Consider the following 25,902-nt stretch of genomic DNA (forward strand, 5'->3'; position numbering starts at 1 on the left):
CAAATCTTTGTTTCAAACTTCAGTCTAACAATAAAGGCTTGTTCGAAAAATGCATTTTTTTTTTCATTTTTCTAGTTTCAAGGTCGTTATTAATAATCTTGTGTTTGATTGAATTTAATTGGAAGATTGATCACTTGATCACAAATTATTAATATGCCAAACCGTCTATTGTTTACAAAAATAAATAAAAAATAAAAATAGGTCAACAATATATATTAAATTATGCAAAAATTAAAACTACTCATTTATGTTTCATGAAAGAAAAAAGGTTTTTAAGTAATTCAAGTTCATTGTTAGATATGTATACTTTATTTTTATTTATTTCAGGTATATCGATACAATAATTTCTTGGTTAATGAGCATTTCATTAAAAGAATGCAATAATTTTGATCTTAGTTTAGTTTCTTATAGTAAAATAAGAAAAAATATTAGAATTTTTTTCATAAAAATTTAAGATCATGACACATGTTCGCAACATACTTTTTTTATACTCCACACCAACTTATTCCAAATAAGTCTTAATCTCAATGATAATAATAATGATTCAATCTTAATCATTACATAAAAATAATGCTATTATTAATTCAATCTTAATTGGTAAATAAAATATAGAAGATAAATGTTGCAGTTCTCGTATTGTTGTGCATGTCCATTTCTCATTGAAAAAGAATGAGAGATGACACCAAATACTCAAGTACTACTACCCCAACAACATAATTGGCTCCACCATCCAAATCATTTATTTTATTTATTTGTTTTTGGATAGAATCAACTTGAATGTGTCGATATATGTCCTTTTCACTTTGGCTCCTCCTCTTAATGGTTTTATATTTTATGTAAATTCAGAAACCTCTCTCTCTCTCTCTCTCTCTCTCTCTCTCTCTCTCTCTCTCTCTCTCTCTCTCTCTCTCTCTCTCTCTCTCTCTCTCTCTCTCAACTACTAATCTTTTGTCTCCTAAAGTAACCCACCGATTCATTTCAAACAACTTGCTTTAGGAAAGTATGAGTAAGATTGGTTCGGAAGAGTTAATTTCAAACAACTTGCTTTAGGAAAGTATGAGTAAAGTTGGTTGGGAAGAGTTTTTCAAAAGCTAAAAGCTAAAATCTAAATTAGTAGTATTCAATTCAATTATTAGTCTAAAAATTTAAACTTTAAATTTTTATAAGTTCTTTTATTAGGATGCTAACAATAAATTAATTTAAGAATTTCCGATTACATAAATAGACAAATAATTTACATGAAAAACCATTCATAAAATCTCTTAAAAACCTTACCAATGTACAACCATCTGATTCAATAAACATTTAGATTTATCTAAACACTCGCTATTCTCCCTAAACTTACACTTTCAAAACCTTTGTTAATCTTCATGCCCGTGATATAGTATTATAATGCTTCTTAATATTCTTCTCAATGCTTTGAGAGGATGTAATCTACCACCATGAATTTAACTTAATGAATAAAAATTAATGTTTTTGGTAATCTCAGTAAAATTGAAATAAGAGAAAATTAATAATATGGCTTCTCTTGTCCAAATTTTTGGCTACTGATGATAACTGAACATTTATATCCATAATTTTCCCAGAAAGTAAGAGAAAATTAATGTACATGGGTCGGGATGCAAACTTGACAGAAATTGTTTCCAAGAATCTTTATTGTGGTAGAATATCACTAGGAAAATTCAGAGTGGAAGTTACCATGCAACTAGTTTAGCCACAAACTCGTCAATGCATTTATCTGAACTTCCACCTTCATCAACTGCTTCCCTGGCCAAATTCTTCCATTTCAGGGCATTGTTTTTAATCTCTTTTAATCCATCACTTCCCATCACTTTCCCTATGCAATGCTCCAGGACTTCTCTTCTCACAATCCCCTTGTCGTCCGCTCGAGCTCTTAATCCTATCCCCCAAACATCTTCAACAAACTTGGCGTTGGTCGGTTGATCAGTAAATAGAGGGGCAACCACCATTGGAACTCCCAGGCTGAGTGCCTCCAGAGTGGAGTTCCAACCGCCATGGGTGAGGAAGCATCCTATCGCCCTGTGTGCCAAAACCTCCAATTGTTGACACCATGACACCACCAGGCCCTTTTCCTCTGTCTCCTCCTTGAAGTTTTGAGGCAGTTTGGCCTGCTCAGATTCCCTGACCACCATCAAGAAGTAGGCATTGCTCCTCCTCAAACCCCAAGCTACTTCCTCCATTTGCTCGGGTTCTAGCACCGCGAAGCTCCCATATGAGGCGTAAACAACGGATCCATTAGGCTTGCCGTCCAGCCATTCCATGCAGGCACCAGTGACTGGCTTGAGCATATTAAGGCCATAGTCTTTGTCATCTCCAAGCCGTTTATTTAAGTAAGCAGAGGGAAGGGTTGGGCCGATCGTCCTGAGAGGACAGATCTTCGCCATCCAATATTCCACCACCTGAGAATTCAATGACAAACTTAGATTAGCAAAAGAGTTTGATCAAAAACTTAATTTTATCCAAAAGATTAAGAATCCATTTGATAATGATACTACAAAGAGCTTCTAGTTAACATTTTTAGCACTTAAAATTTTTTTATCAAAAGAATTACTTTGAAGTGTTAAAAAATTAGAAACGTTTATTAAAATTATTATCAAATAATTTTTTTTTTATCAAAAGAATTACTTTGAAGTGTTAAAAAATTAGAAATGTTTATTAAAATTATTATCAAATAAATTCTAAGTCACTAGCTATCTGGTCAACTCAAGTAAGGCTTTTCCTTGTAAAAGGGCGCTTGTTACCCCCATAAACATTTTATTTGACCCAAAAGAGAAACTATTAAGTACCAATAAATGTCTCAAACTAAAAGCGCCGGCTCAAGTAGGACTTTTCCTTAGAAAACGAGTTTCAACATAGTCATATGTCTTTTCCATTCTCAAAGTTTTAACATTGTCATATCACCCAAAAGATTAAGCCATTAGCTATTGGGTCGATCATCTCAAACAGGACTTTTCCTTACCCTGATAAACCTTTTATTTGACCCAAAAGCGAAACTATGAAGTAATGAGTCAATAAATTTCTCAACCTAAAAGCTTAAGCTCCAGCAGGGACTTTTCCTTCTAACAACGTCCTCCTTTTTAATAGGAAAAGCTTAAACTGTTAGATAATAAGTACCCAAGAATGTACATGTAGCCAACTTAGATGAAGTACCTTACCTTTTCCTCTAACTTGTAGAAGGTGTTGCAGAACACCCAGTCTACCTTCTCAATATTGGAGAACTGATTCACAAGCATGTTGAAGAAATCCGGGTAGGAGCCATAAAGATAAACAAGAGATGGCAGGTCGCAGGCTTGAAGAGGGAACAATCCAGGAACCACAACTTCAGGCTCTGAAAGAGGAAGCTTGAGCATACCCTGGTGGACATGGTAGTATATGTTGTTGACCGTACAAGACTGAGTGAAAAACACAGCCCCCACAAGCCCTAACTTCTTGGCAACATCAAGAGCCCAAGGCAAGAATGCATCATACACAACACAATCAACTGGACACCCTGAGCTTTTGAGCTTCTCAATGAGGCTGCCCATGGTTTCTGAGCCAACCACCTGGAACCGCTCCAAGTAGGTGCCGCCACTCCCCGCTTGGGCGAAGCCGCCGTCATCATAGCCATCGGAGATGGTCTCGATGGCGATTGGACCAGAGTCTCCAAGCAAGGACTTGGAGATGAAGTGTGTAGCAACCAGTGTGACTTTGGCCCCATTGTGCACCAAACGCTTGGAGAATTGGAGCATAGGGTTTATGTGGCCTTGGCTTGGAAATGGGAGGATGCAGTGAGCTTTGTGGGTTCTCTTTTCCTTCTCCATATTCCTTCAAATCTCCACTCTTGAGCTCTTGCTCTCTTCCTGTTTTCACTCATAAATGGAAGATCATTCCTCCAAACATAGCTTTTTTTATTACGTACGTAGAAGATTATTCTCCAATTTTCTTACTACTTTAATCTATCTCAGATCAGATAAAAGAATTGAATCTCATTTTCTATGTAGAAGAGTTAAAAAATGTAAGATTAAAGATAAGCATGCAATAGAACGGGATCCACACTGTGAGTTATTATTAATTTATGTAGTTGTTTGGTAAATTAACTTAATAACTTAAAAAGTGACTTAATAACTTAATTTAAGTCATTAAATAAATTAAGTATGTTTGATAAAATAACTTAATGATATGATTTAATATCAAAAACAATTTTAAGTAATAAGTAAAAATAATTAACTTATTCTTAAGTCTGTATCTTCATTTTGCCTTTTTACCTTTATTTATCCTAATTACATGATCTCTTTTGCTATTCAACAACTTTTATTATTACTCAATCTTCTTTATATTAATTATAATTTATGAAAATAAATATGTCAATTTAATGATTTAGAATAAATTTTAAGTTAATTTTATCAAGCAACCCTAATACTTAAAGTAAGAATTAAGTAATTAGTTTTAAATCAATAAATTAAGTATAATTTATCTTAAAATCAACTTAAATTATTAAATAATAAGTATTAAGTTTTACACATATAACTTTTCTATATAATATATAAATATTTAGACTATTAATTTTATTAATTTTATATTTCAAGTATATAATTTACATTGTCCCTTTTCAATACACACTACCTCGTGACAACTTGTTTGACAAGAAAGTTTAAAGTATGTTATCTTCTTTGTCGAACAAATATAGAGATGGTGAATGACTTGCCAGAGGGTCTTTGTGGTTACTGGTTATTGAATGTTTAATGTTATATTCCAAGTTTGGAGTATATGGGTAGGCTGTAGGTATGACATGTGATTGTTGTCATCAATGATGTGTGTAGAGAAGTGGACATGTAACGCCCAGGCATTTTTTTTAAGGGTAATTTAGGAAATTGTTATTAATAATTTAATTAGTTAATTAATTAATTTAATAAAGTGGAAGAGGGGTAAAAGTGTAATTTTACGAATAAATACCCTAGGTATAAATTAGAAATTTTATTCTTTCCCTTCTTTTCTGAATAGAGTTCCTGTTCGTAGAATTCCAGAGAACGTAAGGTTGGAGTCAGATTTCAGGGTTGAAGAACAGATCTCTATAGGAAAGATTCTAACCCCTAGTTTAATATTTTAGATTCATTGATTAATTTCAAGCACATTAGATATATTTTTTTTGGAAAACCCCAAATCTAGATTAGGGTTAGATTATTTTTTTTATTTGTTTTAATATCAAATAGTGAAAATTTAATATTTTGATTTTAATATTGGAATTTGGGAGATCTTAAGTTTTATTAGAAAAAAAAAAATTTCCTTGGAATATTTCGATTTTAGCTTAGGGTTATTAAAAAAAAAAAAAAAAAAAAGAACGCGTGAGCACAGCACTGGAAGGAAGGAAGGAAAAATAATAATAATAATAATGGGGGCGTACGCGTACTGTGCTACTGGAAGCATGGCAAAAAAATAAATAAATAAATAAATAAATAAATAAAAAATCCAGGTGGGGCGTGACAGTGCTATGGATGGAGGCTTTTGTATATATATAGATATATATATATATATATATATATAATGAACCATTAGGCAAAAAAAAAAAAAAAAAACTTGCTTTTTGGTGTGTACCCGAGATGAGGAACTTTTTGGTGTGTAGAGGAATGGTTGGGTGGCTTTTGAATTGATTAATTAAAATAATAATATTTAATTTTAGGTTTATAATTAAGATAATAGTAATAATAGATTTAGCAAAATATATATATATATATATAGAGTTTTATAATGAAATAAAATTGTAATTTAATTAAATTAGTAGTGTGTTATTAGAAATAAATTGGGAATTTATTAGTTTTATTTAAATAAGGAATAGATTAGTTAAATTATAGATAAATAGTAATAATTGTTTCTCTTATGTTATATTAGGTGAAGAGTAGATTATATTTTTTCAAAATTATTCTTCTCTCAAGCTTTCAAGGACTTCTTTTGAGGTAAGGGAAGTTAATGTAATATTTATAAAATTAAATTATTTTATATGTTATTTTGAATTGTGGAAAATAAAATGATATTTTGTTACCATGCATGGATCAAATTGTTTTGTACTAAATGTTATGTTGAAATATTTTGTTTTATTTATGACACAAAATATGGAGATATTATGTTGTGTAAATTTGAATACTTGAACAAAAAAACATCACTCTGGTTTATTTGGCCCTTGTCAACGGGATATAATAGTTGACTATTCGGCCCTGTCAACGGGATATAATAGTTGACCTTTACATTTTATGGTGGGAATGTAATTGATTTGGACCCCAGCCTCTAGGCGTTTGGTTAGAGGTTACTAGTACTAGTAGTGTTTGGTTCCGTCCACCAGGAACAATTTGAGGCTAGCCACCCATTTGAAAAGTCCCACCTAACTGGGCATTTGATATTTGATAACCAGAGTAATGAAACTTGAATGAATTTGATTGAATCTTATGTGAAAGTGTTTGAATTTGATATGAAATTGGTTGGTTGAATTTTGAATATATTGGTATTTTTGGAACTCTGATATTTGATGAGAAAAAAAAAATTGATATCTCCTATTTGAAATAAAAATATTTGATCCATGAATTGCATTAATATTCCTTATTGGGCTGTGAGCTCATTCCCAATTGTTGAAAATTTTTCAGGTACTCTTAGTTCGGGTGAGGAGTGATGGCTAGGCTGAGGAATGGTCATCATTAGGATTTGACTTAGGATTTTATGTTGGATTTTGTTTAACTATTAGTTATGTTATTTTGGATCTTTTGGTATTTCGAAGTTATTTGGAAATTGAATTTTGAGGAGTTTAGATTTTGTTTCCGCTACTCTGAGCAGGTATTTGGTAATTGGTAACATCCAGTTACAATATGATTGTTTGGGTCAGATTATACTTTAAGCCTTCGGGTTTGAGGTGTGAAATGACCGTCACGCCCTTGGAGTGGGTCTTGGGGTGTGACAGAGTGGTATCAGAGCACTAGGTTGTGATCTTGATGGGAACTTGTTTAGTGTACCTTTGGGAATAGATGAGTGACGTATTAGTTTAAGTTTCAACTTCATCTAGTCTGATTCCTTTTATTCCTTACAATTCTGATTTGCTTATTTGACTTCTTAGTGACTAATTTAGTTACACCTATTGCTTTATAAGACACCATGCCACCAAGGAGACCTGCATCTTCCCAAAACAGTCAGGCTAATGATGATGTACCTTTAGTTGAGGGTTTGCCTCCCGTGAGTGCAGAAGGGATCTATAGGTATCTTGGGACACTAGCTGGTTTAGTTGAACGCCAAGCTCGAGCTGTTGGGACTAATGTTCAAGGACAGTCTTCATCTTCTAGGGGTAGCTCTTTTGATGACTTCAAGAAATTGGGTCCTCCTTACTTTTCTGGTGCTACAGATCCCACAGAGGCAGAGGCTTGGATCCTTAAGATGGAGAAATTCTTTGGTGTCATAGATTGCTCTGAGGAGCAAAAAGCCTCTTATGCAGCTTTTATGTTAGATAAAGAGGCAGATCATTGGTGGCGTATGACTAGGAGACTTTTGGAGGATCAGGGACCCATAACATGGAGACAATTTAGGGAGGCTTTCTACAAGAAGTATTTCCCTGACAGTGTTAGGCGGCAGAAGGTGGGAGAGTTTATTCGTTTGGAACAGGGGGATATGACTGTGGCTCAGTATGAGGCCAAATTTACAGAGTTATCACGTTTTTCCCCACAGTTGATTGCTACAGAGGAGGAAAAGGCATTAAAGTTTCAGGATGGATTGAAGCCTTATTTGAAGAACAAGATATCTATTTTGAAGCTTGGTGTCTATTCAGAGGTTGTTGACAGAGCCCTTATAGCAGAGAAAGATAATGAGGAGCTTCATCAGTATAGGGAACAGCAAAGGAAGCAAAATAGGAGTGATGGTGCTCATGGTAATCAAGCACAGCGAAGGTCTACATCAGGAAGAAATCAGAATAAAGGGAAGGCAGCGCAGAATTTAGATGGGGCTTGTCCTACTTGTGGTAAGAAGCATGGGGGTAGGTCATGCTATAGAGAGACTGGAGCTTGCTTTGGTTGTGGGAAGCAAGGACATTTGATCAGAGATTGTCCAGAGAATAGGAAGTTCATCACTGGGAAGCCTAAAGAGGAAAATAAGGAGGATAAACAGAAACCCAAAGCCCAAGGACGGGTGTTTGCTATGACTCATCGAGATGCTCAGGCCACTTCTGATGTGGTTACAGGTACTCTCCGAATCCACACCTTATTTGCTAGAGTCTTGATTGATCCTGGATCAACACACTCTTTTGTTTCAGTATCTTTTGCTGGTTTGTTGGGTTTGCCTGTTGCTAGCATGGACTTTGATTTGATTGTTGCTACTCCTATGGGAGATTCTGTTGTGGTTAGTAGAATGCTTAGAAATTGTATTGTGATGATGGTTATAGGGAAATGCCAGTTGATTTAATACTCCTTGACCTTCAGGATTTTGATGTGATTTTGGGGATGGATTGGTTAGCTTCCTACCATGCCTCTGTTGACTGTTTTGAGAAAAGGGTGACGTTTAGTATTCCTGGTCAGCCTAAGTTTAGCTTTGAAGGGAAGCATGTGGACAGACCACTGCGTATGATCTCAGCCTTGCGAGCTAGTAGCTTGCTCAAGAAGGGTTGCCAAGGATTTTTGGCGAGTGTGATGAGTAATGAAAGTGATTTGAAGTTGGAAGACATACCCATAGTAAGAGAGTATCCTGATGTCTTTCCAGAGGATTTGCCTGGCTTGCCACCAGAGAGAGAGGTGGAGTTCACCATCGATCTGGTACCAGGAACAGGTCCTATGTCTAAGGCCCCATACAGGATGGCACCTGTGGAGCTTAAGGAGTTGAAAGTTCAGCTTCAGGAGTTATTAGACAAGGGTTTTATCAGGCCTAGTGTTTCACCTTGGGGAGCTCCTGTTCTATTTGTGAAAAAGAAGGATGGCTCAATGAGACTTTGCATTGACTATAGGGAGTTGAATAAGGTGACAGTGAGGAATAAGTATCCCCTTCCTCGGATTGATGATTTGTTTGATCAGCTACAAGGTGCTTGTGTGTTCTCTAAGATAGATCTTCGATCGGGTTATCACCAGTTGAGGGTTAGAGGGGAAGATGTACCCAAGACTGCTTTTCGAACTAGGTATGGGCACTATGAGTTTCTTGTTATGCCTTTTGGTTTGACTAATGCACCTGCTGCTTTTATGGACTTGATGAATAGGGTATTCAAACCCTATTTAGATCAGTTTGTGGTGGTTTTTATAGATGACATCTTGGTATACTCAAGAAGTAGAGAGGAGCATGAGGGCCATTTGAGTATTGTATTACAGACCCTCAGAGATAAGCAGTTGTATGCTAAACTGAAGAAGTGTGAGTTTTGGTTAGACCGAATTTATTTCCTTGGGCATGTGGTAAGCAATGATGGCATCTCAGTTGACCCTGGCAAGGTAGATGTTGTAGCTAATTGGAGAAGACCTAGTACTATGACTGAGATTCAAAGTTTCTTGGGACTTGCTGGTTACTATAGGCGGTTTATAGAAGGGTTCTCTAAGATTGCCCTACCTTTAACTAAGTTGACACAGAAGGGAGTTAAGTTTGAGTGGTCTGATGATTGTGAATGTAGCTTCCAAGAGTTGAAGAATAGATTAGTGTCAGCTCCTATTTTGACTATCCCTTCAGGTTCAGGAGGATTTGTGGTGTATAGTGATGCCTCTCATCAGGGTTTGGGTTGTGTTCTTATGCAGCATGGAAGAGTTGTAGCTTATGCTTCTAGACAGTTGAAGCCTTATGAAAGGAATTACCCTACTCATGATTTGGAGTTAGCTGCTGTGGTTTTTGCACTTAAAATTTGGAGACATTTTCTTTTTGGTGAAACTTGTGAGATATTCACAGATCATAAGAGTTTGAAGTATCTATTTTCCCAAAAGGAGTTGAACATGAGACAGAGAAGATGGATAGAACTACTTAAGGACTATGATTGTATTATTCAGTATCATCCTGGGAAGGCGAATGTTGTAGCTGATGCCTTGAATAGGAAGTTAGTTGGTTCTCTAGCAGCTATTAGAGGTTGTCAAAGGCAGTTACTTAAAGAGTTGAGGAGTTTACAAGTCCACTTTCGAGTTATGGGCTTAGGAGCACTTGTAGCAAATTTCAGAGTACAACCAGACTTAGTTGGGAGAATTAAGACCCTACAAAAGAATGATTCCCGATTAGTGCAAGTTATGGAGGAAGTTAAGAGGGGCAGTAAGCCTGATTTTGTTTTGTCAGATGATGAGATCTTGAGATTTGGGACTAGACTTTGTGTCCCAAATGATGAAGACTTAAGGAGGGAGATTTTAGAGGAAGCTCATTGTTCTAAGTTTGCAATCCACCCAGGAGGGACAAAGATGTACAAGGATTTGAGGCAAAACTATTGGTGGTCAGGTATGAAGCGTGATATTGCACAATTTGTGGCTCAGTGTTTAGTGTGTCAACAGGTGAAGGCTGAACATCAGCAACCAGCAGGGTCTTTGCAGCCACTTGCTATTCCTGAGTGGAAGTGGGAGCATATTACCATGGATTTTGTGATAGGATTGCCAAGAACCTTAGGGGGTAATAATGCTATTTGGGTGATTGTTGATCGGTTGACAAAGTTTGCTCACTTTTTGCCTATGAAAGTGAACTTTTCTTTAGATCGTTTAGTTTCTCTTTATGTGAAGGAGATTGTGAGAATGCATGGAGTACCAGTTTCTATAGTGTCTGACAGAGATCCTCGTTTCACTTCTAGATTCTGGCATAGTTTACAAAAAGCTTTGGGCACTAAGTTGAGTTTTAGTACTGCTTTCCATCCTCAAACTGATGGCCAATCAGAAAGGGTAATTCAGGTTTTGGAAGACTTGTTAAGAGCTTGTATTTTGGACCTGCAAGGTAATTGGGATGATCATTTACCTTTAGTAGAGTTTGCCTATAACAATAGTTTTCAAGCTAGCATTGGGATGGCACCTTTTGAGGCATTGTATGGTAGGAAATGTCGATCTCCTATCTGTTGGAATGATGTTGGAAAAAGGAAACTTTTGGGCCCTGAACTTGTGCAGTTGACTGTTGAAAAAGTTGCTTTGATTAAAGAAAGATTAAAAGCAGCTCAAAGTAGACATAAGAGTTATGCTGATCATCGTAGGCGAGATTTGGAGTTTGAGGTGGGTGATCATGTGTTCTTGAAAGTTTCACCTATGAAGTCTATGATGAGATTTGGGAGAAAAGGAAAACTTAGTCCTCGTTTTGTGGGTCCGTTTGAAATATTAGAAAGAGTAGGCACTTTGGCATATAAAGTAGCCTTACCCCCAAGCCTGTCTAAGGTTCATAATGTGTTTCATGTTTCGACTCTAAGGAAGTATATTTATGATCCTTCTCATGTTGTGGAGTTGGAGCCTATTCAAATTTTTGAGGACTTGACCTATGAAGAGGTACCCGTTCAAATTGTGGATGTGATGGATAAGGTACTACGACATGCTGTTGTCAAGTTGGTAAAGGTCCAGTGGAGCAATCATAGTATCCGAGAGGCCACTTGGGAGTTAGAAGAAGAGATGAGAGAAAAGCATCTTCAGTTATTCCAAGACTCAGGTATGTCAAGTTTAGAGGACTAAACTTTTGTTAAGGAGGGGAGGATGTAACGCCCAGGCATTTCTTTTAAGGGTAATTTAGGAAATTGTTATTAATAATTTAATTAGTTAATTAATTAATTTAATAAAGTGGAAGAGGGGTAAAAGTGTAATTTTACGAATAAATACCCTAGGTATAAATTAGAAATTTTATTCTTTCCCTTCTTTTCTGAATAGAGTTCCTGTTCGCAGAATTCCAGAGAACGTAAGGTTGGAGTCAGATTTCAAGGTTGAAGAACAGATCTCTATAGGTAAGATTCTAACCCCTAGTTTAATATTTTAGATTCATTGATTAATTTCAAGCACATTAGATATATTTTTTTTGGAAAACCCCAAATCTAGATTAGGGTTAGATTATTTTTTTAATTTGTTTTAATATCAAATAGTGAAAATTTAATATTTTGATTTTAATATTAGAATTTGGGAGATCTTAAGTTTTATTAGAAAAAAAAAAATTTCCTTGGAATATTTTGATTTTAGGTTAGGGTTATTAAAAAAAAAAAAAAAAAAAAGAACGCGTGAGCACAGCACTGGAAGGAAGGAATGAAAAAATAATAATAATAATAATGGGGGCGTACGCGTACTGTGCTACTGGAAGCATGGCAAAAAAATAAATAAATAAATAAATAAATAAAAAATTCAGGTGGGGTGTGACAGTGCTATGGATGGAGGCTTTTGTATATATATAATGAACCATTAGGCAAAAAAAAAAAAAAAAAAAAAACTTGCTTTTTGGTGTGTACCCAAGATGAGGAACTTTTTGGTGTGTTGAGGAATGGTTGGGTGGCTTTTGAATTGATTAATTAAAATAATAATATTTAATTTTAGATTTATAATTAAGATAATAGTAATAATAGATTTAGCAAAATATATATATATATATATATAGAGTTTTATAATGAAATAAAATTATAATTTAATTAAATTAGTAGTGTGTTATTAGAAATAAATTGGGAATTTATTAGTTTTATTTAAATAAGGAATAGATTAGTTAAATTATAGATAAATAGTAATAATTGTTTCTCTTATGTTATATTAGGTGAAGAGTAGATTATATTTTTTCAAAATTATTCTTCTCCCAAGCTTTCAAGGACTTCTTTTGAGGTAAGGGAAGTTAATGTAATATTTATAAAATTAAATTATTTTATATGTTATTTTGAATTGTGGAAAATAAAATGATATTTTGTTACCATGCATGGATCAAATTGTTTTGTACTAAATGTTATGTTGAAATATTTTGTTTTATTTATGACACAAAATATGTAGATATTATGTTGTGTAAATTTGAATACTTGAACAAAAAAACATCACTCTGGTTTATTTGGCCCTTGTCAACGGGATATAATAGTTGACTATTCGGCCCTGTCAACGGGATATAATAGTTGACCTTTACATTTCATGGTGGGAATGTAATTGATTTGGACCCCAGCCTCTAGGCGTTTGGTTAGAGGTTACTAGTACTAGTAGTGTTTGGTTCCGTCCACCAGGAACAATTTGAGGCTAGCCACCCATTTGAAAAGTCCCACCTAACTGGGCATTTGATATTTGATAACCAGAGTAATGAAACTTGAATGAATTTGATTGAATCTTATGTGAAAGTGTTTGAATTTGATATGAAATTGGTTGGTTGAATTTTGAATATATTGGTATTTTTGGAACTCTGATATTTGATGAGAAAAAAAAAAAATTGATATCTCCTATTTGAAATGAAAATATTTGATCCATGAATTGCATTAATATTTCTTATTGGGCTGTGAGCTCATTCCCAATTGTTGAAAATTTTTCAGGTACTCTTAGTTCGGGTGAGGAGTGATGGCTAGGCTAAGGAATGGTCATCATTAGGATTTGACTTAGGATTTTATGTTGGATTTTGTTTAACTATTAGTTATGTTATTTTGGATCTTTTGGTATTTCGAAGTTATTTGGAAATTGAATTTTGAGGAGTTTAGATTTTGTTTCCGCTACTCTGAGCAGGTATTTGGTAATTGGTAACATCCAGTTACAATATGATTGTTTAGGTCAGATTATACTTTAAGCCTTCGGGTTTGAGGTATGAAATGACCGTCACACTCTTGGAGTGGGTCTTGGGGCGTGACAGGACATGTGAGGGTGAGATTGCTCATAGCTTCTATCCTCCAAGATGTTTGAGAGGGGTATTCTTTATATTCTTTCCCCCTAAGATAAGAACATACATATTTTTGAGTTGTTTGCATTTATATACCTTCTTTTTTTCTTGTACTTTTTCTTTATTCAATTTGTACATGATTGACCAGCTAGTACTTTTGCTTAATATTTTATCCTTTCGAGCATATATTCCAAAACTATTGTTAGACCAAGGGTATGATTTGAGAGTTTTGGGGAGTGATTATATGAGGTTGGGAATATTTTTTAATATTTAAAAAAAAAATTCTTATAAATATTTTTATAGATTTTAACAATTATTTTAAAAAATTTTAAACTCACTTGAAATGATTCTTGAGATATAATTTAATGAATAATTATTTTAGTATGTAAAATATTAGGATGAATAGGGTTAAAATTGTTAGTTTTTATTTAGATCCAAATATTAAGCAATTTTCCATAAATGATATTTTATTTAAGATGATTTAGTTCTTAATTTTTTTTCTTAAATAAGTGATTGTTTTCTTCACTTATCACTTTCTAAGGTAATTTGTTAGTGCAAAAAATAATAATTCTTTTATTTTTATCTAAATTAAAAAGTCACCTTTTCCCTTGAGAGTTTGTAAATACCTTGACCTAAAATCTCTACAACCCCATCCTATTAATACACCACCCCAAAAATTCAATTAATACAATACCCAGCTAAACCAATTAAAGACCAAATCCGATTACTACCCTCACACAACTAAACCTAATATACCAACACTACCATACCTTTTTTACCTTCTTTCATCATTCTTCTTCCCAAGAAAACATTAGGTTAAAAATCTTTGTTCTTAAAGCTTCTTGGACACAAAGAGTAAGATATTGAGGTCAGTGCAAAGTTAATTTCAAAATTTCCACATCATTAATGTATTATATTTGGAATCTACAAATAATATTACGTTCTTTCCACATGAATATATTTAGGCTTATTATTTATGTCATTTTTGGTAAATCTTTGCCATGAAAATAATAAGGAACACATTGAGGATGAATTCAGAGATGAATGGAGGATGAAAATTCGAAAAAGGGCGGGGAAAGAAAAAAAAAAAAAAAAACAAAAGGGGAGGAGATCGTAGGCATTATTCAAAACCCTGACAACCCGTAGGCGGTAGAGCATCAACTCCTTGTGGGACCATTAATGCTATTTAGACCTAAAACAATAAACCTTGACAATCTATCCTACAATAAAGTATTGGCTAAAAGATAGTTGTCTAACTCTTTGGGATTGCACACCTTGGAGCCATCCAACTTCTTGGTGTCGAACATCTTATAGTTATCTATCTCCTTGGAGCTGTACCCCTTGGAGTTGTAAGAAATAGAGAAGAATAGTATGTAGAGAACTTAAGTTTCTTCCGAAATTTTTTTTAGGATTATGAAGAGAGTAAAAGAAAAGAAATGGAGGAAGGTGAGTGTGTACTGAGTTGTAAGGGCACTTTAGTCTTTGTATTAGGGGTATTTTGGTCCTTAAAAAAAGCATAGTTGAGATGGTGGGTATAAAGAGATTAGGTTGGGGCATAAATAAATTCTCTATTTTTTTTTTCATATTTTTCTCCTCTCAATTAGTACTTTTCTCTTCTTGATGCACATTTCCAATACCCAATCGAGATCATTTTCTCTTAAGTATCTGCAATATTCAAATACAAACCCTTCCACTTTGTGTTTCTTATGCTACTATTTTCCACTATTCATATTCCTTTTATATCTTTAGTTATCAGTCCATTGTCATTGCTCTCATTAACTAATAACAATATTGTTGTCAACTACCATTCTAAATCACATTAAAAGAGAAAATCTATATTATTAATGCTTAAATATATAAACATATTAAATGCTTAAAATATTTACAAAACAAACATATCATTTACATACGACGTATCAATCATTACAATTGATATGTTCAAATTTGAGATTGAAAAAACCAAAAATAACAATCAAGTGTCATTCAAGGATGCTTGAGCTCAATTTTACTTTCTAAATCCAATTTCAAGTTCTATCATCATATTACTTCATTATATGCCAATTAGGTAATGTAATTATTCTCCACTTAACTCAACTATATTTATTTAAAATATCCCAAGATAAATTTTCTACGATATTGAGCCTTCACAAGAAAATGTGCAGAGTCTTAATACAAGATAAATGGAACAAAACTAATAAAAAATTTGACGCATGAATATCATAATTTTTAACTAGATTTATTTGCATATTAAAAAATAATGAAGACCCTTCTTTTTTCTCAAACATAAAATTTTTAAAAAATATATATTTTTAATATCAAATCATTCTTATCATACAAACAAGTCCTCCTATTTCAATTTTGGAATATCAATACAATACCATTAAACTTTACAAAATTACCAAGAAATCACTGATGCAGCAGAGAGCCCTTCTCAATCTTTGAGATCACATATTTTTGGAGGTTATTTATATAGAAAATTAATTTTTAAATTTTAGGTTCCACTTTCTTAGAAAATTTTCCTCCTAACCGCTTTGGAGAACTTCAAATTTTCCCAGAATCTAAATAAACCCCAGAAATTGGTCTTTAACAATATGGCCTCTCTTGTCCAAATTTTTGGCTACTGATGATAACTGACCATTTATAGCCATAATTTTCCCAGAAAGTAAGAGAAAACTAATGTCCATGGGCAAGGATGCAAAGTTGACTGATGCATTTCATAGATCAAAGGATACATATTGAAAAACCATTTTTCCAAGACAAGCGAAGCTGTTTCTAAGGATCTTTATTGTGGTAGAAAATCACTAGGAAAATTCAGTGTGAAATTTACCAAACAGCTAGTTTGGCGACAAACTCATCAATGCATTTATCTGAACTTCCACCTTCATCAACTGCTTCCCTGGCCAAATTCTTCCATTTCATGGCATTGTTTTTAATCTCTTTTAATCCATCACTTCCCATCACTTTCCCTATGCAATCCTCCAGGACTTCTCTTCTCACAATCCCCTTGTGGTCCGCTCGAGCCCTTAATCCTATCCCCCAAACATCTTCAACAAACTTGGCGTTGGTGGGTTGATCAGTCCATAGAGGGGCAACCACCATTGGAACTCCCAGGCTGAGCGCCTCCAGAGTGGAGTTCCAACCGCCATGGGTGAGGAAGCATCCTATCGCCCTGTGTGTTAAAACCTCCAGCTGAGGACACCATGACACCACCAGGCCCTTTTCCGCTGTCTCCTCCTTGAAGTTTTGAGGCAGTTTGGCCTGCTCAGATTCCCTGACCACCATCAAGAAGTAGGCATTGCTCCTCCTCAAACCCCAAGCTACTTCCTCCATTTGTTCCGGTTCTAGCACCGCGAAGCTCCCGTATGAGGCGTAAACAACAGATCCATTAGGCTTGCTGTCCAGCCATTCCATGCAGGCACCGGTGACTGGCTTGAGCATGTTAAGGCCATAGTCTTTGTCATCTCCAAGCCGTTTATCTAAGTAAGCCGAGGGAAGGGTTGGGCCGATTGTCCTGAGCGGACAGATCTTCGCCATCCAATCCACCACCTGGGAATTCAATGACAACCTTAGATTAACGAAAGAGTATCAAATACTTAATTTGACCCAAAAGATTAAGAATTGATTTTAGGAAGAATTTGTAACTTTTTTACCACTTAAATTTTTTTATTTGAAGATTACTTTTTAAGTGTTGAAAAAATTGAAACGTTTCTTAGAATTAATGTAAAACAAGCTCTAAGTCATTAACTATCAGCACAATTCAAACAGAATTTTTCCTTGGAAAAGGGTGCTTTGTTACCCTGATAAACATTTTATTTGACCCAAAAGAGAACCTATTAAGTGATGAGTCAATAAATGTCTCAACCTAAAAGCTCCTAGTTCTAACATAGTCCTATGTCTTTTTTAACCTAAGTTGTTAAATGACAAGTACTCGACAATGTACATGGAGCCAAATTAGGGTGAAGTACCTTACCTTTTCCTCTAACTTGTAGAAGGTGTTGCAGAACACCCAGTCTACCTTCTCAATATTGGAGAACTGATTCACAACCATGTCGAAGAAAGCTGGGTAGGAGCCGTAAAGATAAACAAAAGATGGCAGATCGCAGGCTTGAAGAGGGAACAATCCAGGAACCACAACTTCAGGCTCTGAAAGAGGAAGCTTGAGCATACCCTGGTGGACATGGTAGTATATGTTGTTGACCGTACAAGACTGAGTGAAAAACACAGCCCCCACAAGCCCTAACTTCTTGGCAACATCAAGAGCCCAAGGCAAGAATGCATCATACACAACACAATCAACTGGACACCCTGAGCTTTTGAGCTTCTCAATGAGGCTGCCCAGGGTTTCTGAGCCAACCACCTGAAACCGCTCCAAGTAGGCGCCATCACTCTCCGCTTGGGCGGAGCCGCCTTCATCATAGCCATCGGAGATGGTCTCAATGGTGATGGGACCGGAGTCCCCAACCAAGGACTTGGAGATGAAGCGTGTAGCAGCTAGAGTGACTTTGGCCCCATTGTGCACCAAACGCTTGGAGAATTGGAGCATAGGGTTTATGTGGCCTTGGCTTGGATATGGGAGGACTATGCAGTGGGCTTTGTGGGTTCTCTTTTCCTTCTCCATATTCCTTCAAATCTTCACACACTCTTGAGCTCTTGCTCTCTTCCTGTTTTCACTTATAAACGGAAAATCCCTCCAACCATAGCATGTTTTGGTCCTAACAAAATAATTGAATCTCATTTTCTACTCAGAAGAGTTAAAAATGCAAGATCAAAGATAAGCATACAATAGAATGAGACCCACATTAGAGTTATTAATTTATAGGTATAACTTTTCCATAAAATACAACATAAAAATATTTAGTATATTAATTTCCTATTCCAATCATATAATTTGAAGTGTTCATATTCGATACAAACACTACCTTGTGACAACTTGCTTGACAAGAAAGTGTGAACTATGTCATCTTCTTTATTAAACAAATATGAAGATGGTGAAACCAAAAAAGGGTTGTGACTTGTGAGAGGGGTCTTGTGGTTACTGGTTATTGAATGTTTGTTGGTTTATTACCAATTTTATTAATTAACAAGTTTGGAGTGTATAGGTGGGTTGTTGGCATTACATGTGATTGTTGTCATCTATGATGTGTGTAGAGAAGTGGACATATGAGGGTGAGATTGCTCATTGCTTCTATCTTCCAAGATGTCCAATCTATGCTACATACTATTTTGAGAGGCTATTCTTTATATTCTTACCCCCTAAGATAAGAATAAACATATTTTTTAGTTGATTGCATTTATATTCCTTCTTTTTTCCTTTTACTTTTTCTTTATATATAATATGTACAATGACTAGTACTTTGGCTTATTATTTTGTCCTTTTTTGCAAGTGGGGAGGATATATTGCACAACTATTGGTAGACCAAGAGTATGATTTGGCAGTTATGGGGATTGATTATATGAGGTTGGGAAGATTTTCTAATATTTGAAAAAGTTTTTCTTATAAATATCTTGATAAATTTTAAAAATCATTTTTAAAATTTAAAAACTCACTTGAAGTGATTCTTAAACTATGATTTAATGAATATTTATTTTAGTAATTTTATTTAGTAAAATGTTACAAGGAATATTATTAAAATTGTTAGTTTGTGTTTATATCCAAATATTAACCAATTTTCCATAAATGATATTTAATTTAAGGTGATTTAGTTTTTTTTTTCTTTTCTTAAATAAGTGCTTGTTTTCTTCACTTTTCACTTTTTAACGTAATTTTGTTAGTGAAAAAAAATAATAATTCTTTTACTTTTGTCTAAATTTAAAAAGTCACCTTTTTCCTTTAGAGTTTGTAAATACCTTGACCTAAAATCTTTACAACCCTATCCTATTAATACACCCGTCCTAAAAATCCTATTAATATACTACCTAATTAACTAAACCAAAGACCAAATCCTATTAATACCCTCACCCAACTAAACCTAGTATACCTACACTACCATCTCCTCTTTTGATTTCTTTCATCATTCTTCTTCTTCTAATGAAAGCGTTAGCTTAAAAATCTTTTTCTTAAAGCTTCTAAGACAAAGACTAAAGTATTGAGGTAAGTTCAGAGTTAATTCCAAATTTTTCACATCATCAATGTATTATATTTGGAGTCTACATATAATATTAGGTTCTCTGCACATGAATATATTTAGGCTTATCATTTATGTTATTTTTAATAAATTTTTATCGTGAAAGTACTTGGGAAGACATTGATGAGGATGAATTTGGAGATGAATGGGGGGAGCAAAGGGGGAGGAGATCATTGGCTTTATTCAAAATCCTGACAACCCACAGACAATAAAACATCGACTCCTTAGGGGACCATCAACACTATTTAGACCTAAAACGATAAACCTCAACTACCTATCCTACAATAGAGTATTGGCTAAAAGATAGTTGTCTAGCTCCTTGGCATTGCACACCTTGGAGTCATCCAACTCCTTAGTGTTGAACGTCTTATAGCCATATATCATCTTGGAGCTGCACCCCTTGGAGTTGTCAAAAATAGAGAAGAATAGTATGCAGAGAGAAGAACTTAAGCTTCTTCCGAAATTTCTTTAAGGTTATAAAGAAACTAAAAGAGAATAAATGGAGGAAGATGAGTGTGTACTGAATTGCAAGGGTACTTTAGTCTTTGTATTAGGGGTATTTTGGTCCTTAAAAAGAGCATAGTTGAGATGGGTGGGGGTTTAAGTCGGGGCATTTATAAATTCTCTAATTTTATTTTTTTTTCATATTTTGCTCCTCTCAATTAGTACTTTTCTCTTCTGGAAGCACACATTTCCCATACCCAATTGAGATACTTTTCTCTTCTCAAGTATTTGCAATATTCAAATACAAACCCTTCCACTTTGTGCTTCTTATGCTACTTATGTTTTCCACTTCACATTCTTCTTGTATCATTAGTTTTCGATCCATTGTCTAACCAAGAACAATATTGTTGTCAACTACCATTCTAAATCACCTTCAAAAATAAAATTTATATTATTAATATTTAAATATATAAACATATTAAATGCTTAAAACATTAACAGAACAAACATATCATTCACATATGACTAATCAATCATTGCAGTTGATATATTTAAATTTGAGATTGAAAAAACAAAAATAACAATTAAGTATCATTTAAGGATGCTTGGGCCGAATTTCAGTTTATAAATCCAATTTCAAGTCCATTAATCATCATATCACTCCATTATATGCCAATTAGGTAACCTAATTATTCCCCAATTATCATAACTATATTTATTTAAACTATCCCAAGATAAATTTTCTACAATCTTGAGTCTTCACAAGAAAATATGTAGAGTCTTAGTACAAGGTGAATGAAACAAAACTAACCAAAAATTTGACTCATGAATGTCATAATTTTTAACTAGATTTATTTGCATATTAAAAAATAATGAAGACCCTTCTTTTATCTCAAACATATATTTTTTTAATAAAATATTTTTAATATCAAATTATTTTTATTTTACAAACGAGTCCTCATATTTCAATTTTGGAATATCTAATACTACACCATTAAACTTTACAAAATTACCAAGAAATCACTGATGCAGTAGAGAGCCTTCTCAATCTTTGAGATCACATGTTCTTCCTCATATTTTTGGAGGATATTTATATAGAAAAATAATTTTTAAATTTTAGGTTCCACTTTCTTAGAAAATTTTCCTCCTAACCGCTTTGGAGCACTTCAAATTTTCCCAGAATCTAAATAAATCCCAGAAATTGGTTCTTAGTAATATGGCTTCTCTTGTCCAAATTTTTGGCTAACGATGATAACTGACTATTTATATCCATAATTTTCCCAGAAAGTAAGAGAAAATTAATATCCATGGGCAGGGTTGCAAAGTTGACAAAAATAGAAAATATGATACATTTTCATAGATCGAAGGATACATATTGAAAATTTTCTAAGGATCTTTATTGTGGTAGAAAATCACTAGGCAAATTCAGTGTGAAAGTTACCAAACAGCTAGTTTGGCAACAAACTCATCAATGCATTTATCTGAACTTCCACCTTCATCAACACTTCCCATCACTTTCCCTATGCAATCCTCCAGGACTTCTCTTCTCACAATCCCCTTATCGTCCGCTCAAGCCCTTAATCCTATCCCCCAAACATCTTCAACAAATTTGGCGTTGGTGGGTTGATCAGTCCATACAGGGGCAACCACCATTGGAACTCCCAGGCTGAGCGCCTCCAGAGTGGAGTTCCAACCGCCATTAGTGAGGAAGCATCCTATCGCCCTGTGTGCTAAAACCTCCAGCTGGGGACACCATGACACCACCAGGCCCTTTTCCACTGTCTCTTCCTTGAAGTTTTGAGGCAGTTTGGCTTGCTGAGATTCCCCGACCACCGTCAAGAAGTAGGCATTGCTCCTCCTCAAACCCCAAGCTACTTCCTCCATGTGCTCGGGTTCTAGCTCCGCAAAGCTCCCATATGAGGCTAGGCTATCCATTTTGTCCCTTTAGCACATATCTTTAAGTTCACTTCCAGTGTTCCACAGTGTTCCTTTGATGACCCATTACTACTCGTGTAGCTTACCTTTTTTGAGCCACTTTAGAGACTTTGGTTGAAAGATTATGACATTGGCTGCCTTTCAAGTTTAAATTAGGCTTCACTTAGGTGCACTTTAGGTTAAACTTAATTAGGCCCACTTACCCTTACCCTGCGCCTATTTAGGTATACTTAACCCATTAGACACTACCTTAGGATCATCTAGGCACACTGAACCCCGCTTAGCCCACTTAGACATTTCATTGGGTTTAACTTTTTATATGATCTTTTTATTATTATTGTAAACATTTGATAATAATATTTATTTTGTTTATTTACTTATTCTTATTTTTTAATTATTGATTTTTTTTTTTTTTCATTTACTTATTTAATAAAAAATTGCTTGAATTGTTTAGACTTTAAATATGCGCGGCCCCTAATTGAATTATGGAATTATATAATTTGGTCTCTTTTTTTCTTTTTCTTTCCTTTTAATCATCTTATATTTTATTATCCATCTCATAATTTTCATTAGTTAATTTCTTCTTTTTTCTTTTACCTTTTTAATTTTATTTTATTTTATTATGTCTTGCATGAGGAGAAAAATTGCATGGAAGTTTTTTTATTGGGGAGATTATGAGCAAGGCAAAGGCGTACATGCAGCAAGGAGGATATGAGAAAGCCATCTGCGGGATATTTTCGTAAAACATTAGTTGGGCACTTATATCCATCTATCCATTTCTAGTGTGCGTCACAGCATCACGTGACTACCATGCTTTGGTTCCAGAGGGTACCACGCAGGCATTTATAGGATGAGCAGGGTGACGTCACAGGAAATCATCATTTTTTGGGTTCTGGAGTATTTAGGAGATTGGGGAGGAGAGGGAGGACAGGTGGCAACATTATCAGGGGATTCACGAGTTCTCAGATTCTCAATTTGGACATGTTTTTGCATTTGGTTGCTGTTTTTGAAAACTGTTCTGGAAAATAGTTTTTAAGAACAGTTTTTGGTGTTTTTTTAAAAAAAATTATGTTTGGGAACTGAATTTTAAAAAACAGTTTTTGTTTTCAAAAACAAAAAAACATGTTTGGTTGAGTTAATAAAAAAAAAATTTTAGAACAAATAAAACAAAAGACACGTTTGAAAGATGTTTTTTTTTTCTTTTCTAATTAATAAAATATTTTCTTCAAGTAATTTTATATTATAAATTTATAAATAATTTTTAGATATATAGTTCATTTAAATTAAAAAAATTATTTATTTTATTAATTTAAAAATAAAAATATTTTTTTAAAATAAATCAAACATAATAAAATTATTTTTATTAATATTTTTTTATTTAATCTTTAACTTTATTAAAAATTATAGCATATTCTATTAAATTGAGATAAAATTGTTCTCGTGATTTGTTAATTTTTTTTTTATCTCTACTAAAACCAAAAATTAAAAATGCCACCCACTCCTCTCTCTCTCGGGCATCAAGAAGCCCTTTTCTGAAGTTGCCCTCCATCGGGCATCAAGAAGCCCTTTTCTGAAGTTGCCCTCCATCGGGCATCAAGAAGCCCTTTTCTGAAGTTGCCCTCCAGCCGAGAGAATCCCTAAAAGGCCCTATTTTCCTCTGCCACTCTCAATCCTCGCAGGTACTAATCTAATCATGTTATTATTATTATTATTATTTTTTTGCAACCCCGTTTGATTCCCAAGAAAATCCATCCCCCACTCGATTTCCGGGAAAATTCATCCTCGTTTGATTTCCGAGAAAATCCAAGCAAAAACCCCAAGGAAAACCAAAAAGAATGGATTTTCTTTTGCTCCCTGTGTTTTCTGGATCCGTTTTAGGGGTCTCTTTGCTATTGTGCCATTGGATTTAAATTTCACGAACCTTGAATCAAGACTAAGACTGTACTGGAGAAGAGATGAGAACGGGAAGAAAAAAAAAAACACGGAGAACAGATGGTTTTTTTTTGTTTAATTTTGTTCTGTAAACAGTAAAAAAACGGGGAAAACAACATTTTGTTGTTCTCTAAACAGTGCCATTTTGAGAACACGGGAAACAACAAAAACAAAAACGACCCTCTCAACCAAACGAGTTTTTTGTGTTTTTTGTTTTCAAGAACAGAAAACAGTTCTTGAAAACACTAAACAAACAGGCCCTTAGCTATTGCAAATATGGTTCTTAGATTGAAGGAAATTCGTACAAATGTTGATTACACAATAGATCTTTTACATGCTTGTGGTTGGACAGTAGAATTGCTATGCGGGTTAGAGCAGAAAGGCCCCCTTGGTTCTTTCTGTGGTTGGAGGGGCTCTTTACAAAGCATCTGCTAGCAGTGCAGCAATGGTTTCAGATTATGTCGGTTATCTTGAAAATGGGGCAAATCCCTCCCAACCATATATCTTGTCAACTCTCAAGTTTCTTTGAACATCGAAGGAAGCAAGTACACGATTGACATGGTAAGGGGAGGACCAGGAAGCTATAGACTCAGGATGAATGAGTCTGAGATAGAATCAGAGATACACACATTACGTGATGGTGGAAATAGTCATATTATCTATGCCGAGGAAGAAGCAGCTGGAACTCGCCTTCTCATTGGTGGGAGGACTTGCTTGCTTCAGAATGATCATGATCCATCTAAGTTAGTCCCAGAGACACCATGCAAGCTGCTACGGCACTTGTTGATGCTGACACACCGTATGCAGAGGTTGAGGTTATGAAGATGTGTATGCCACTTCTTTCGCCTGCCTCTGGAATTATTCAATTTAAGATGTCTGAAGGTTAAGCAATGCAGGCTGGTGAGCTTATAGCAAGACTTGATCTAGATGATCCTTCTGCTGTAAGGAAAGTAGAGCCTTTCCATGGGAGCTTTCCAATTTTAAGGCCTCCCACTGTTATTTCTGGGAAAATTCATCAGAGATGTGCGGCAAGCATAAATGCGGCTCGGATGATCCTTACAGGCTACGACCATAACATTGATGAAGTGGTGCAAAACTTGTTGAGTTGTCTTGATAGTCCTGAACTCCTTTTCCTTCAGTGGCAAGAGTGCTTGGCTGTTTTGGCAACCCTCCTTTCCAAAGATCTCCGAAACGAATTGGAATCAAAATATAAGGAGTTAGAAGGGATATCGAGCTCCCAGAATGTTGAGTTCTCTGCCACATTGTTGCGGGGTGTTCTCGATGCGCATCTATGCTCCTGTCCTGATAAAGAAAAAGGAGCCCAAGAAAGGCTTGTTGAGCCTTTGATGAGTCTTGTGAAGTCCTATGAAGGTGGAAGGTATGGTAGCCTTATTTTTTGGAACGAACCTCACTGATGTTTTAATTACAGGTGGCAATGGAATCCTCAATGGTCAGGGTCAATACTGGTGGGACAAGTTCCGTGCCAAAAGGTTTAATGACACACGGCCCTACTTGATTGAAATCATGTTATCAAACCTCACACTGATCGATTCTCCGTCACCACCAGGACAGATGAATGGTAAAGCTCCATTGGATATGTCAAGATCTCACCAATTTTTTTTAATGGCTCTGCTTCTGAGATGAATGCACATGGAAGCTTTGAAGACGAGAGGGAGGAGCTGAGTAGGAGCAGAAGAGAGGATCAAGTGAACAGTAA

The 25,902-nt window shown here is 34.8% G+C and overlaps 3 protein-coding genes and 2 pseudogenes across 3 annotated transcripts; 2 read left to right on the top strand and 3 right to left on the bottom strand.

The window, feature by feature from the left end:
• Nucleotides 1-1,694: 1,694 nt before the first annotated feature.
• Nucleotides 1,695-3,821, bottom strand: LOC100255192 (UDP-glycosyltransferase 74G1-like). The gene is made up of 2 exons (XM_059737718.1): nucleotides 3,177-3,821; nucleotides 1,695-2,420 (listed from the first exon to the last, which is right to left on the bottom strand). Exons 1-2 carry the CDS (start codon nucleotides 3,819-3,821, stop codon nucleotides 1,695-1,697), a joined length of 1,371 nt encoding a protein of 456 aa, XP_059593701.1.
• A 3,313-nt stretch (nucleotides 3,822-7,134) lies between these two features.
• On the top strand, nucleotides 7,135-8,245 carry LOC132254024 (uncharacterized). The gene is made up of 2 exons (XM_059737719.1): nucleotides 7,135-8,206; nucleotides 8,238-8,245. Exons 1-2 carry the CDS (start codon nucleotides 7,135-7,137, stop codon nucleotides 8,243-8,245), a joined length of 1,080 nt encoding a protein of 359 aa, XP_059593702.1.
• An 8,183-nt stretch (nucleotides 8,246-16,428) lies between these two features.
• Nucleotides 16,429-18,528, bottom strand: LOC100854603 (UDP-glycosyltransferase 74E2). Its single transcript, XM_003632395.4, has 2 exons — nucleotides 17,720-18,528; nucleotides 16,429-17,295 (listed from the first exon to the last, which is right to left on the bottom strand). Exons 1-2 carry the CDS (start codon nucleotides 18,365-18,367, stop codon nucleotides 16,573-16,575), a joined length of 1,371 nt encoding a protein of 456 aa, XP_003632443.2. The 5' UTR covers nucleotides 18,368-18,528; the 3' UTR covers nucleotides 16,429-16,572.
• A 3,218-nt stretch (nucleotides 18,529-21,746) lies between these two features.
• Nucleotides 21,747-22,312, bottom strand: LOC104877839 (UDP-glycosyltransferase 74E2-like; annotated as a pseudogene).
• Nucleotides 22,313-22,948: 636 nt separating this feature from the next.
• Nucleotides 22,949-25,072, top strand: LOC132254025 (acetyl-CoA carboxylase 1-like; annotated as a pseudogene).
• The last annotated feature ends 830 nt before the right edge of the window (nucleotides 25,073-25,902 follow it).

This window comes from Vitis vinifera, chromosome 7, assembly GCF_030704535.1.
Source record: "Vitis vinifera cultivar Pinot Noir 40024 chromosome 7, ASM3070453v1".
Classification (NCBI taxonomy): domain Eukaryota; kingdom Viridiplantae; phylum Streptophyta; class Magnoliopsida; order Vitales; family Vitaceae; genus Vitis; species Vitis vinifera.